The following is a 14020-nucleotide window of genomic DNA, read 5'->3' on the forward strand; positions in this document are numbered from 1 at the left end:
CGGATCGGAAGTCTAGCGCTTAATGGCGGCGCAATGTGCCTCCATCTTGGGAGTGGCGCGTCTCTGGCCATGGGGTGTGTGGTGGTGGGGGGGGGGGTGAGCACGTGACCGCTGAAGCGACCAGCCCCTTTGTCGAACGATCGCGCTGCTCTTTTGCTGAGCCTCCTTGTGGGACCGCCCCTCCGAGCCGCGCCAGCCAGTGAGAGCCGTGGAGTGTAACGCGGGTGGTTTCCTTGGGAACGCGGGCGGGGGGAGGAAGTTACTTAGCAACCGGGAGATGCTTAGAGGCCCCCAGCCAAGCAGTTAGCAAAAGTTCATTACCAGAGCTCAGGGAACCTGGACTGAAGACGCCAACTTGTAGTTAGTTACTCTCCTACTCTTTAGAGGCTTCCTGACCTCAAGCCAACCTCAAGCCAATCACCATGACATCTCCTCTGTGCTGGGCAGCCGGGACCAATACTGTGACTAGCCAGGAGCAAGTTCCAGCTCAGTCTTCCAAAGTCAAGGGCAGTAAGGTTCAGGGCCACCGAGGCAAGGCTTTGGGCCGGGCACAGGCCTGGCCTGCACAGCGTCTCAAGTCGGGAACTTCCCACCAGTTGATGAAGTCTTCCATGCAAGCACAGATGCTTGAGTTACAAAGGAAAATCCAGCTGTTAGGTAAGATGGCTGCAGAGGACCCAGAAGGATCGGGAATCAACAGTGCTCACCCAGTCTTCTGAGTAGGCACCCTATGCCAGGCTTCACCAGTGGGAATCTACGTGACTAACGTCGAGATGCAGATATTCACATTGCCCGTACTTCTCGTTGCTTTTCTTTCACGGTTCACTGTAATCTTACCTCTTCTAAAGTATTTATGTGTTGGGGAGGGGGGGACACACAGATTCTGGAGTTAGTTTTTCTTGATTTATTTATTGTGTTGTTTGAGTGTCTGTGGACCAAGTGAAATACTCGCAAAAACAAGGATCCGGCAGTGGATCTCTCAGAGTTGTAGTTACTGGTGTTACAGACTGATTACTGTGGGTATGAAGACTGACCTTCAAGCCCTCTGCAGGAGCAGCAAGGCTCTTAACCACTGAGCCATTTCTCCTGCCCAATTTTATTAGATTATTTATTTATTGGTTTTTGGTTTTTTAAAACAGGATTTCTCTATGTAGCCTTGACTGTCCTGGGACTTGCTCTGTAGAGCAGGCTAGCCTCGAACTCAGAGAACCTCTGCCTTTCAACTGTTAGGATTAAAGATGAGTGCCACTATGCCCAGCTTCTCCAGCCCAATTTGTATTTATTTATTAAATTACTATTTTTGAGACTTGGTCTCATGTGGCTCAGGCTGGCTTGAACTCTAAGGAGACCTAACTCCACCTCTTTGGTTACAGGCGTGTGCCATGATGCCTGGATTATGAGGGACCGAGGCTGGGACCCAGAGCTTCATGCATGCTACTCAAGCACTTTACTGAGTTACATCTCCAGCTCCAGGAGAGTTTGTTTCTCTTGAGTTTGAACCCTAGCTCTGCATAGTAGTCGTTAGCTCTTGGGGAACTAGGAATAATATAATTGTATTTCAGTTTTTCCATCTATAAAATGGGCATAACCTTACAGTATAGTGCTCAAACTTCATAAAAATGCTCAAAATAGAGCGCATTGCTATGGTTAAAAAGTGAAAACTAGTGGCTTCCGTGGAGGGAGATAGTGCTGCTCTTCCCGACCACTGAGCAAAGTCTGCAGACTTTTTGGACTGTTGAATTGCTGAGTGGGGGAGGCTACTACTTGGATTTATTAAGCAGAGGCCAGGAGGAGGGTCTTCAAAGTTATAAGGCCTAATTACAGCCCCACAGCAAAGAACTATCAAGACCAGATATTGATTATGCCAGCATTTGGAAAACCCTTGTATGCCGTTACTCTTATTATTAAAGTGTAATTTTTTTTAAATATTTATTTATTTATTATGTATACAATATTCTGTCTGCGTGTACGACTGCAGGTCAGAAGAGGGCATCAGACCCCATTACAGATGGTTGTGAGCCACCATGTGGTTGCTGGGAATTGAACTCAGGACCTTTGGAAGGACAGGCAATGCTCTTAACCTCTGAGCCATCTCTCCAGCCCTCCAAGGGCATTTTAAATGAGGAAAAATCCACAGTTTAATTTTTCTCTGCCATGCTAACAGATACCTACTGACAGCCAATTAGCTCAAGGTCATGTTCACTGCCAAATACTACTTGTGAGAGCTGCCAGCTCCGAGGGCCCCACAGTGTCCACTATCAACTCCGTCTCCTCTGAGACTCTCTCTCATCAGGCCTACCATGGAGCACAGGGTCCAGATGCTCTATACAAGATGGCAGCTGAAGACCATGATGTCACCAACAACTGGAACTCTGGGAAAAAGTGCCTGCCCTGGACAGATCCAGAGCTCACCAGCTTTTCCTCTGGTCCCAGTTTTGACTCAAATCAGATGTGGCTTTGGAAAACCATGCTAGTTTAGCTGAATCCAGGTCTTCATTCCTTCCATCCCTTTTGGCTTTGAGAGTCGGAAAGGCCCTTAGAGACCATCTCTGTTTAAACCTCCCCTCCGAGCCACTTCGTAAGCCCCAGAGACTGGTGCTCACCTGCTCCAATAAGCCACACAAAGGAGAGGAGTGGTCATACTGAGCAAGTCTGCTCATGTTTTCCTGTGAGGATGAATGTCTTATAGAGCACTCTTTCCAAGACTTCCTTGCCCCAGGCAATGTACTGAGTTGTTTCTCTGATCTGTGGAAGTTCAAACTCCTCATCTTCCTGGATCCCTGTTCCTGCCATGCTGAAAATGCAGGGCTTGAGGGACTACTTTTCTCCAGACGGACCTTGTTTGACCATGGCCAAGCTCATCAGGGCTTCTGCTCTCCTGTGAGAATTTGTATGTATTTGTAATATGACTGGGCCCTCGTTAGATTTTCACAACTATATCTCACTATTAGTTTCTTCTGAACTTTCAACTAATTCAAACCCTTAACCCTTCACTTGACTTTTTAAAAATGTGGCCTGGGTGGTAATGGTGCATGCCTTTAATTCTAGCACTCGGGAGGCAGAGACAAGTGGATCTCTGGGAGTTCGAGGTCAGCCTGGTCTACAGAGTGAGCTCCAGGACAGGCGCCAAAGTTACAGAGAAACCCTGTCTCAAAAAACCAAGAAAAAGAATGTGACTGTGGATGTGGATGCATGCCACGTGTGCAGACCCCCTCGGAGTCAGATGACGGTGTCTGATAGTCTGGAGCTGGAGTGGCTGTTTGCTGCCCGATGTGTGTGCTAGGAACTACGCTCCAGACTTTTGCTACAGCGGCAAACTTTCTTAACCACTGAGCTCTCTCGCCAGTACTGACCTTGTTTTTTTATGTATGTATGTATGTATGTATGTATGTATGTATGTATGTATGTATGTATCTATCTATCTATCTATCTATCTATCTATCTATCTATCTATCTATCTATCTATCTATCTATCTATCTATCTTTAAGATATAATCCCACTCTGTAGCTCAGGCTGGCCATGAATCTTCTGCCCCAGGCAGCTGCCTGCTATGCAGCTGTGTGAGTGACCCTATACCACGCCCTGTGGAGCAAAACTTTCCCGAGCCCTGATACAGAATCATAATTCTTTCTTTCCAGGCCACTAAGTTTGAGGGTTCTTTGTTCTACACCAGCGAATAACCACAACAGTTAAGAAATGATTATGCCCACTTTCCAAGACCTGCAAAATGTGCAGATCCTCTTCTAGCCATATGGGAAAACTGATGTCATGTAGAGCAAGGAGGAAAGTACTGGGGCTACAACTCCAAGAANAGATGGTTGTGAGCCACCATGTGGTTGCTGGGAATTGAACTCAGGACCTTTGGAAGAGCAGGCAATGCTCTTAACCACTGAGCCATCTCTCCACCCCCATACCCGTTTCTTTATTCATTTTTTTGCTTCTTGAGATCTTGAGATCAGACCCAGGGCCCCATGAAGGCCTTGGGTCTTCATTGGGCCTTTTGTTTGAGACAGGGTTTCTCTGTGTAACAGCTCTGGCTGTCCTGGAACTCACTTTGTAGACCAGGCTGGCCTTGAACTCACTGAGATCTGCCTGCCTCTGACTCCCGAGTACATCACCACACCTGTTTAGCTCACATGGCTTTGACTGACATGGAATACTCATACATGTTGATGGGATACAAAGTGGTGTTTTAGGTATTGTATCATAACTAGATTGTGGCAGTTGACATCATCAGGTTTGCTGATGTTATTGTGAAGGGCCTATGATCCTTTATATAGCTATTTGGCAACACATGAGATGTTTTATAATGTACTTATTCCACTGTGCCTTAGGGCATTAGAATTCATCCCCTGCACCCAGCAAAATGTCCTCTCTCCACCATCGGTCACCATAATACTGCTAACTGGGCTTAATGGTGCATACCAGAGACTGAGGCAGGAGGATCCAGGCTAGCCTGAGATACGTACTGAGACCCTATGTAAAGAGATCAAACAAAAAACAATTCACAAAAGGTCTTGAGTGCCAGGAATGATGGAACACATCTATTATCTCAACACTTGGGGCCTGGAGACCGGAAGATCAGGAGTTCAAAACCACCTTTGACTACATAGTGAGTTCCATACCAGCCGGGATATAAGAGACTTTCTCTGAGAAAAACAAGACCAAAGTAGTGATGGTGGACAGATGACTAAGAAGTTAAAAGTGCTTGCTTCAAGATCTTGAAGACCAGAGTTTCCAATTATTACCTACGTAATAAACTGGGTGTTCTGTAAATGTCTCAATGGCAGCTCCTAGTTGGGTAGAATGGAGCCTCACTGCCAGCCTAGCAGAGAGAGACTCCAGCCTCAGCACTCACAGACTTTATCTCCAAAAGCAATGAATAGGGGACTAGAGCGATGTCTCAGCAGTCAGGTCTGCACCCTGTTCTTCCAGAACCCGGGCTCAGTTCCCACAGCTCCCTACTGCCTCTAACTTCACCAGCTCCAGGGAACTCCAGTCAGCTTCTGGCCTTGGCAGGAATGCATACATGCACACATATGCAAACACACACACTTAAAATAGTTCATGGTTTTATTTTTAATGATGTTTATGTGCTTGTGGGGGGGGCACCCAAAGACGCCAGGCCATAAGAGGAATTCTGACCCCCTGGATCTAGAGTATAGGCTATTTTGAGCCACCGTGTGGGTGTCAGAACTGAATGAACTTGGGTTCTCTGCAAGAAGAGTAATGAAGCCACTAAAATCAAATCTTTTACAAGAAGAAAGAATGCAACGAGTGTGATACAGAGAACACCCATGTCTTTCTGGCCGCTCAGGGCACCGGCGCATGAGCCTCTCCACATGCATGTGTGGGTGTACTTGCACAACACACGCACTTCCTCCTCCTCCTCCTCCTCCTCCTCCTCCTCCTCCTCCTCCTCCTCCTCATGTCTTTTTAAGCGAGAGCTCTGGGGCTGCAGCTCAGGTGGTGGACTACTTGCCTGGCATGCTCTAACACCAGTTCCGCGTAGACTGAGCACGGCATGACTGCACATCTGCCATCCTGGGGAGATGGATGGAGGAGGAGTAAGAGCTCAAGGCCAGCCTTGGCTATATGATGAGTTTGTGGCTAGCCTGGACTACAAGGAACCCTATCTAAAAACAAAAACAAAACAAACAAAACAACCCACCACCACCAAATAGGTCTTTTCTCTGGGAATGACAGTGACCCCTGTCTTCCCCAGAGGGTGACCGGAAGGCCTTTTATGAGAGCTCCCAATGGAACATGAAGAAGAACCAAGAAACTATTAGCCAGCTTCAAGAGGAGACCAAGGCTCTCCACATGCAGCTAAAAGACCTGCTTCAGGTGAGGGTGCACAGGTGAGTGGAAGGTTTTGGGGGCTAACAAGTAAACTGAGGAAGTGACTGGTCTCCTCTCCTTGGCAGGGAGATTCCAAAGTGGTCCAGGCAATCATTCAGGAATGGAAGTCAGAGAAGCCTTACCTGAAGAACAGGACTTGTGAGGTTAGCTCCTCCCCCAAACCTCTTCACTTTCTCTGCACCAACTTCTTGTCCTATTTTTGTATATGCAGTCTCAGGTCTCAGCATGGGTATGGAGGCCAGACAGCCACTTTTGGAAGTTGGTTCTCTCCTGCCATGTGGGTTTTGGAGAAGGAACTCAGACCATCAGGCATGGCAGCGAGCACTGTCACCCACTGAGCCATCGTGCTGGCTGTCGTTAGTACACACTGACCTTGTGTTTGAGCCAGTGTTACGGCGGGTGGCATTTTTGTGATTAAGCAAAGTGAGCCCTTCCAAGAAGGTATGTCTTAGTGGAAGACTGACAGGTGTTGAGTGTGTGTGGGGTGTGCCTTTATTTCGAGCACAGGGAAGCTCAAACAGGAGTTGAAGGCTAGCCTGGGCTGTATAGTAAGACCTGAAACCCTGGGTTGTGGGAGTCAGTATCAATCTGGAGAGATGGCTCCTTAGTTAACAGAATATATTGTTCTTGTCGAGGACCCTGATTGGATTCCAAGTACTCACTTGAGGCTACTCACAACTGGCTGTGACTCCAGCACCTAATCTAATGTCTCCGGCCTCTTAGGGCACTGCACAACACATTTGTACACACCCAAACTCATCCACATAATTAAATATGAAATATATCTTTTAAAAAAAAATGAGGAAGTGGGGCGATGGTAGCACATACCTTTAATCCCAGTTTTTGGGAGGCAGAGGCAGGCAGATTTTTGTGAGTTCAAGGCCAGCCTGGTCTACAAAGCCAAGTTCCAGGACAGCCAGTACTTTTTTTTTTTTTTTTTTGGTTTTTCGAGACAGGTTTTCTCTGTAGCTTTGGAGCCTGTCCTGGAACTAGCTCTTGTAGACCAGGCTGGCCTCGAACTCCCAGAGATCCGCCTGCCTCTGCCTCCCGAGTGCTGGGATTAAAGGCGTGGGCCACCACCACCCGGCTGACAGCCAGGACTTTTGCACAGGGAAACCCTGTCTTAGAAAGAAAGAAAGAAAGAAAGAAAGAAAGAAAGAAAGAAAGAAAGAAAGAAAGAAAGAAAGAAAGAAAGAAAGAAAGAGAAAGAGAAGGGTAGAGAAGCTGAGCGCTGAGACCAAGGGCTAAAACTGGGAGAATGAAAAGGCTGTAAAAGAGGTAAACTCCCAGGGTACTGCTTGTTTCTCCAGTTCTGACCAGCTCTTGTATCAGGAGTTTGATCGGGCCTCTGTCTGCCTCCCTCCTGAGGAGCCCAGACTTGCACCTGAATGACCTTCCTGCAGCTGCTCCCTCTCCAGGTGGCAGACAGGACTTCCAGTGATGTCTTCTTGGACTTGGGCACAGCAGCTAAGTTTGCTGATATCGAGGCCACCACAGTGGTGTGGCCAGAGCAGAGCCTGGCATTGGAATGGTGTTTGGCAACTTGATTATTGGTGATGCCAGGAACCCACCTCTCATGGAGCAGATCTCCTGTGCCATTTTGGGCTTTGCCCCTGTCTGAGGCCACAGGGCTCTTCTCTTTAGCGATCACCTTCCTCATCCTCTTCCCATGTGAGGCTTTGTGGGGTCACCCAGCTGACTACATGCCAGTCCAGTGCTGTGCTGCACGTGCTCAGCTTTCCAGTTTGGGGGGTGGGGAGAAAAGAATCCTTAAATCTTTACAAATCTAGCCTGGAGGCTGAAGCAATGGTTCAGTGGTTTAGAGCACAGAGCACCTGGGGGCCACTCCCACCTGTCTGCATGCTCACTACTGTCTGTAACTCCAGTTTCAGGGGGTCCAATGTTGCCTTCTGGCCTCCTGGGGCATCAGACACAAATGATGCACAGATATGCATGCAGACAACACACTATTACACTTAGAAATGAAATGAAAATAAAAACGTAAAACTGTGACGGGAGATAAAATAGGAACCTGGGGAGATGACTCAGTCAGCGATAAGCTTGCTGTGTAAGCCTAATTCCTACCTCAGGAGCCCATGGAAAATCTGAATGTGGGCTGGAAAGATGGCCCAACAGAGAAAAGTGCTTACTGCCAAGCCTGGGGACCTGAGTTTGTCTCTGAGCCCAAATGGTAGAAGGGAAGAACCAACTCCCTCCCACAAGTTGTCCTCCGACCTCCACATGAGGTCCAGGTGTGGTTGCATGCACCTGTCATCCCAGCACTAGGGAAATGAAGAGGAGGCTGCACAGAGCTCTCAACAACGAGTCTAGTGACCCAGCCAGCTTCAGGTTCAGTGGGAGACCTTGTCTCAATCAAAGTTGGAAAACAGTAAAGATACCAGACATTGACCTCTGACCTCTGTGTACATGGGTGTATCTGCTCTCTCTCTCTCACACACACACACACACACAAGAAGGAGCTGAAAGTGTAGCCCAACAGGTGGAATGCTTCCCTAGCACACATCAAGTCCAAGCCCCAGTTGATTTCCAGAGCCTCATTAGATGGAGTACAATGGTACAGCAATATGATCGCAACACTCAGGAGGTGCAGGCAGAAAGGTCAGAAGTTCAAGTTTATCTCCAGCTGGATACAGAATTTGAAGCCAGCCTAGACTACATAAGACCACGTCTTTAAAAAAAAAAATGTAAAAGAGAGCCAAGACTATAGGTCAGAGATATAGCCGCTGTCCAGCTGTGCAAGGCTTGAATTCCCCTGCGCGCGCGCACACACACACACACAGAAAAAAAGTGCTGGATGCCAAAGGTCTGGAAGTCAACTAGAAGACCAGAGGGACAAGGACTTCTGGGAGAACCAGGACTCAAGTCCTTGGGAAGGGCAAGCTGAGGTTCTGCTCTCTGCCCTCCCCAGGAGGCCCTGGAGCACCTGGAGCACCAGCTGAGGGATAAGATGAACCAGCTGAATGCTTTGCGACACCAGGTGACGCTGCGACAGAAGCGTCTGGAGGAGCTGAGGATGCAGCACAGCCTGCACCAGCTGGAGACAACGGAGGTGCAAGACAACAACACAGAGGCTGCCAAGGTGGGGCTTGCTGAGGGCTACAGGGACCTTGGGGGAGGCATGAGTGGTGACAGAAGGGACCCAGCCTAGCCTGCTGTCCCTCTAGACCATGCGCAACCTGGAGAACCGGCTGGAGAAGGCCCGGATGAAGGCAGAGGAAGCAGAGCACATTACCAATGTATACCTGCAGCTCAAGTCTTACCTCCAGGTAGGGATGCTTTGGAGAGAGCAGTAGGTGAGGAGGGCAGGCCTGGCCAGGGAGAGCAGTCTCAAGTTTTTCCTCTCTCCATGTGTCAGGAGGAGAGTCTCAACCTGGAGAACCGGCTGGACTCCATGGAAGCTGAGGTGGTGAAGACCAAGCATGAGGTAGTGGAGCTGAAAGTGGTGAATCAAGAGGCTCTAAATGCCCGGGACCTCGCCAAGGTACTAATCTACCGCCCCAGGGTGGAGTCGGGAGGGGCTCTGTCACAGCTGCCAATGTTATAGGATGACATAGAGCACAGTATCCACATCCAGGTGTGATGGCACGCACCTTTAATACTCGTGCGCAGAGGCAGGCGGATCTCTGTGAGTTCCAGGCCAGCCTGGTCTACATAGAGTTCCAGGACAGCCAGGGCTGCAAAGTTAAAAACAACAACAACAAAAATAAAAAACCATCAACCACTCCACCAAAGTCTAACTTGGAGAACAATGAGTTTATTGGGCTTCCTTGCAGAGCATGGCTGAGGAGTTTCGGTGTGAAAGTCACATCTCTAGAGTTGCGTTCCTAAGTCTCCTCACCTATCCACTGTAACCTGGGGAGGGGTCTTGTGAATCTTGCTTTTTTTTTAAGTATTTATTTATTATGTATACAACATTCCTTCCATGTATGCTTGCATGCCAGAAGAGAGCACCAGATCTCATTATAGATGCTGTGAGCCAGGGAATTGAGCTGGGAATTGAACTCAGGACCTCTGGAAGAGCAGTCAGTGCTCTTAACCTCTGAGCCATCTCTCCAGCCCCCAGTGAATCTTGTTTCTTGAGCCTTTTAAGTTTCACCGACTTCCTGAGTCTTGAACCGCCCTCTCCCTCTAAGAGGGAGTGTTCAATTCAGAGAAAATAGCAATGGAGCACCAAAGGCTCAGGGAATTCTAGTCAGAATTCAGTTGTCTTTAAGTCTTTCCCAGCAGTTGTACTGCTGCGGCATTGCCTGGGGATGCTCCCTGTCTATCCTGGATAGATACCAGGTGCCCCTGCCTGCCCTAGAGCCAGCTGCAGTACCTGGAGGAGACTGCCATCCGGGACCGCAAGAAGCGCGAATACTTCATAACGGACTGCAAGAAGCGGGCGGAAGAGAAGAAACTTCTAACAGAGCGCATGGAGCGCAAGGTGTGCACTCCTAAGGGTGCAGGACTTAGCCAGCTCAGACCAGACAGCCTCAGCCTTGCCTTGCCCCCACATTCTGACTGAGCCCTCCCTACTCCTCTCATTGTCCTGACCTTGCCCCCCACAATCTCACCTCATCCTCCTTTCCTGGGACCTGCAGCCCTGCCCTGACTGTCTGAACCTCCACTGCGGCCTGCAGCCCTACCCTGACTTGTCTGAACCTCCGCTGTGGCCTGCAGCACCACCCTGACTGTCTGAATCTCTCCTCATCTTACCCCATTTAATTTGGCTGCTTTTGTTCCAAATCCGACTGGGGCTCTCGCCCACCCCTTTCCGGAGGCCACTCCTTCTATGACCCTGCTTCCTTACTCTGGTTCTGAGGTCACCTCTCTGAGTCCTGCAGGGATAACTATATCTAGACTGTTCCTCACAAGCTAAGCCGGATCCCCTCCTGACCTCTGTCCCAAGCCCTGTTTGGAATTGACTTTGATGGTAGCCTTGACTGTCCCCCACCTTCAAGCAGACACACAGAGAGCATGTCCTGCTACAGTCAGAAGATACCATCCAGGACCATCAGCGGCACAAGGAGGAGGAGCTGAAGCAGCGCTGGGGCATGTACCAGATGGAAGTGATGTTCGGCAAGGTTAAGGATGCCACTGGAGTGGCTGAATCGCACGTGAGTGCCCCAGGCCTGCGGGTGAGCCAGGAAGGGTTCCCAGGATGGCGGAGCTGTCCACATCAGACCTTAATTTCTTCCATTCTTCCACTGTGCTAACTTGTTTGGTATGTTAGTTTTGAGAGCTTTATTTTTCAGGTCCTGTTTCTCAGATCATCACTGTGTGGAATGATCTAGAATACAGTGGACTGCCCAGTATTGCCCCTAACCTCGGAATCCCAGCCCTGCTCTGTGTCTCCCTCCAGCGCCTGATCCTGCTTTAGAATACTGACCCCCACACACCCAGTCAGTTTCTCCAGTTTGGGTTCTCTGTACCCAGCTACCCCTGGAAAGTGGTTAATCCCCAGGCAATCAGCCGTGAATTCATTCAGCAGTCCGAGAACCCCTTCAGAAGTGGGTCCCAAGCTGGTGAGATGGCTTGGCGGGTAAAGAAGATGGCTCTCGAGCCTGACAACTCGAGTTCCTGGGCCCGGTGTGGTGGGAAGTGAGAGCAGACTCCTCCAAGTTGCTTTCTGAAATCCACACGTGTGCCACGGCACACAAAGGCACACACACACACGGCCGGGAGGCCTGATCACACCCTAGAGGTACACACAGCGTCTTTGTGCTGTTGAGCGAGATACCCACCCAGAACTTGCTGGCACAGGGATTTTTGAAAGGTGTTCACTCTGCTGCCTCCCGCATGCTGATATTAGCTGACTCAAACATAGGCAGGAAAGGGCGTGGGGGAAAAGTATAGCCTTGAAAGAACCGGCAGACCCACACAATCCTCCTTACACACGGCTGTGTGCCACTGTTAGAGTCAGATCGCCCTCGAGCCTCCCTTGACCCAGGCTCTGACCAGGGATGGGTGGCCCTCAGGCGGTGGTGCGAAGGTTCCTGGCCCAGGGCGAGACCTTCACGCAGTTAGAGACTCTCAAGAAGGACAACGAGCAGATGTTGGTGAGGCTGAAGGAGGAGAAGCAGCGGCTCCAAAGAGAGCTGGAGAACCTCAAGTACTCCGGGGATGCCACACTGGTGAGGTGAGGCCTCAGTGGCTGAGCGAGGCCTGGGGGACGCTGGAGTCAACCGCCTGCTAGCTGCTGAACCTCCCGGCTCCCGGCAGTCAGCAGAGGCACCGCGACTCGATGCAGGAGACACTCAAGAAGGAGGAGCAGCGACGCAACGTCATCCAGGAGCAACTGGATCGCACCTTGCAAACTCTCCAGTTGGCCAAGGACTGCCTGGAGCACTTGGCCAGCAAACTGAACCACGTGATAGTGGTAGGCCCCCCCCCCTCCCTGGTAAAGATCTACCCCTAGTGATGCCCCGCCCCTGGGGGGGGCGCCAGCCAAGGAGATCCACTCCAGTGGCCACTGTCCCTGGGAACCCCACTGCAGAAAGCTCCACCCCATCCCTGGCAAGCCCTGCCCTCATCCTTCCAGAACATCAGATTGAGTTGAAGTGCCACACAAGCCATAGGATTCCAGCCCTGTCTCCTGCCTAGAGCACGAGACTTCGTTTAAGGAAGAAAGTTTCACACCAAGCCCGGGTTCCACATTCCTGGGGAAGTCCTCATTTGCTCAGGCTAAAGCTGACGCCAGTTCTTTAGAAAGCCGCCCTCACAAGTGCCTAGCTCATGGATTAATCTCAAAGAGACCTCCCATCCTTTGTATAGAGCTCAAGTCCAAAGGCAAGGCTTTAATTTTAGGACCTGCCTGTGGATGGACTCTTTGCAAAGCTCTCCCCTCCCTGGGAAAAGCCCCACTCATGGGTGAAGCCTGTCCCCTCGCAGGGACCTCGCATCTCTCAGCTAACTTAGCCTATCCCCCCTGCAGGATAATAGCCTTTTGGCAGGAAAATTAGACCCGGACACAGAGGATTATGTGTCCAATCTGCTGGTCGTTGTCGAGGAAAAGTTGCTGAAACTACAGGGGCAAGTAGAGAGTCATAACATACCAGAGATGCTGCGACACATCACAGAACGAGAGGTGCAGCAGGGTCAAGGCTGGGGGCGGGCTGGAGAACCAGAGGGCACGCTGAGATCAGAACAGCAGGTGGGGTGAGGTGTGAGCTTCTTACCCAAAGAAGTGAAGCAGGGACTGGTTGGATCAGATGGCAGGACTGGAGAACCTGGGATGACTCTAGACAGGTCTACAGGCAGAGTCCAGAGACCAGGCCTGAGTGACAGTTGTCGGCCTGCCGGGGAAGAGTATACAGGAGCGTGGACAGTGGTCTCTCCTAGAATCCGGGCACTATCTGGAAGTATGGTGGGAGGAGGAACAGCTTCGCTTCAGTCCCACACCTCTCTCCTGCCTCTGTAGTTCCTGGCCACGTTAGAAGGAAAACTGCCCCTCTACAACACCCGCATCCTTCTGCCCGTTGCCAGTGTCAAGGACAAGTTCTTTGGTCAGTGTGCGCCAAAGGGAGATGGATGGGAGGGGCAGGAGGTGGCCTTATGTCAAGTGTCAAGGCCAAAGAGGAGGTGCCTGGTGTGGTAAAGTTTGGGAAAGGGGAAAGAAACGCCCTCTTTCCCTCCCCCCCCCCACCGCTTCCCTGCAGATGAAGAGGAGAGTGAGGAGGACGACCATGATGTGGCGACCCGCGCTGCCTTCAAGCTTCGTTCCCAGAAGTTAATCGAAGCCCGCAGTAAGAAGCGCAGTAGGTCGCGCAGGTCCTAGACTGGCGGTCACATCCCTTCGGATGCCTCCTGGCCTCTAGGGAGCCCTCCGACCCTCTGGAGCTACCTACCGGTGTGGCCTCGAGACTCCTTCAAGGGCTGAAGGAGGCTTGACGTGGGAGCACCTCAGGCCGGCAGGGCCCGGAGGAGGAAAAAGGTTGAGCCAGAAGTTCCCACAGTAAATCTCTTGAGGCGGGCTAGAGTCCGCCTCAGAATCGCGCAATAAAGGTCCCAGATTAACCCCCTGGGTATTCACCTCTTCTTGGCCCTGCACCGCCCCTCATCGGCTGACCCCACAAAATGCAGGGCCACAGACACTTCGCAGCTTCCAGCCTGAGACAATAGGGTTCCCATCACCTGTGATACAAATTCAGTGTG

General features: G+C 50.6%; 1 protein-coding gene across 3 annotated transcripts; it reads left to right on the plus strand.

The window, feature by feature from the left end:
- The first annotated feature begins 226 nt into the window (after positions 1 to 226).
- Odad3 (outer dynein arm docking complex subunit 3) lies at positions 227 to 13980 on the plus strand. Of its 3 annotated transcripts, none has more exons than XM_050125452.1 (13): positions 227 to 657; positions 5727 to 5848; positions 5929 to 6006; positions 8793 to 8963; positions 9049 to 9150; positions 9240 to 9365; positions 10188 to 10310; positions 10828 to 10983; positions 11845 to 12005; positions 12089 to 12245; positions 12801 to 12953; positions 13287 to 13371; positions 13525 to 13980. In XM_050125452.1, exons 1-13 carry the CDS (start codon positions 423 to 425, stop codon positions 13641 to 13643), a joined length of 1788 nt encoding a protein of 595 aa, XP_049981409.1. In that variant the 5' UTR covers positions 227 to 422; the 3' UTR covers positions 13644 to 13980. The 3 variants fall into 3 exon arrangements, 2 of the variants coding, with proteins under 2 accessions (XP_049981409.1, XP_049981410.1); XR_007589191.1 differs by having other exon boundaries at positions 229 to 657; positions 12801 to 12898; positions 13525 to 13979; XM_050125453.1 differs by having other exon boundaries at positions 241 to 657; positions 10831 to 10983; positions 13525 to 13973.
- Positions 13981 to 14020: the final 40 nt, after the last annotated feature.

Source organism: Alexandromys fortis, unplaced genomic scaffold (assembly GCF_014885135.2).
Source record: "Alexandromys fortis isolate MF-2015 unplaced genomic scaffold, M_Fortis_MF-2015_v1.1 scaffold_242, whole genome shotgun sequence".
Classification (NCBI taxonomy): domain Eukaryota; kingdom Metazoa; phylum Chordata; class Mammalia; order Rodentia; family Cricetidae; genus Alexandromys; species Alexandromys fortis.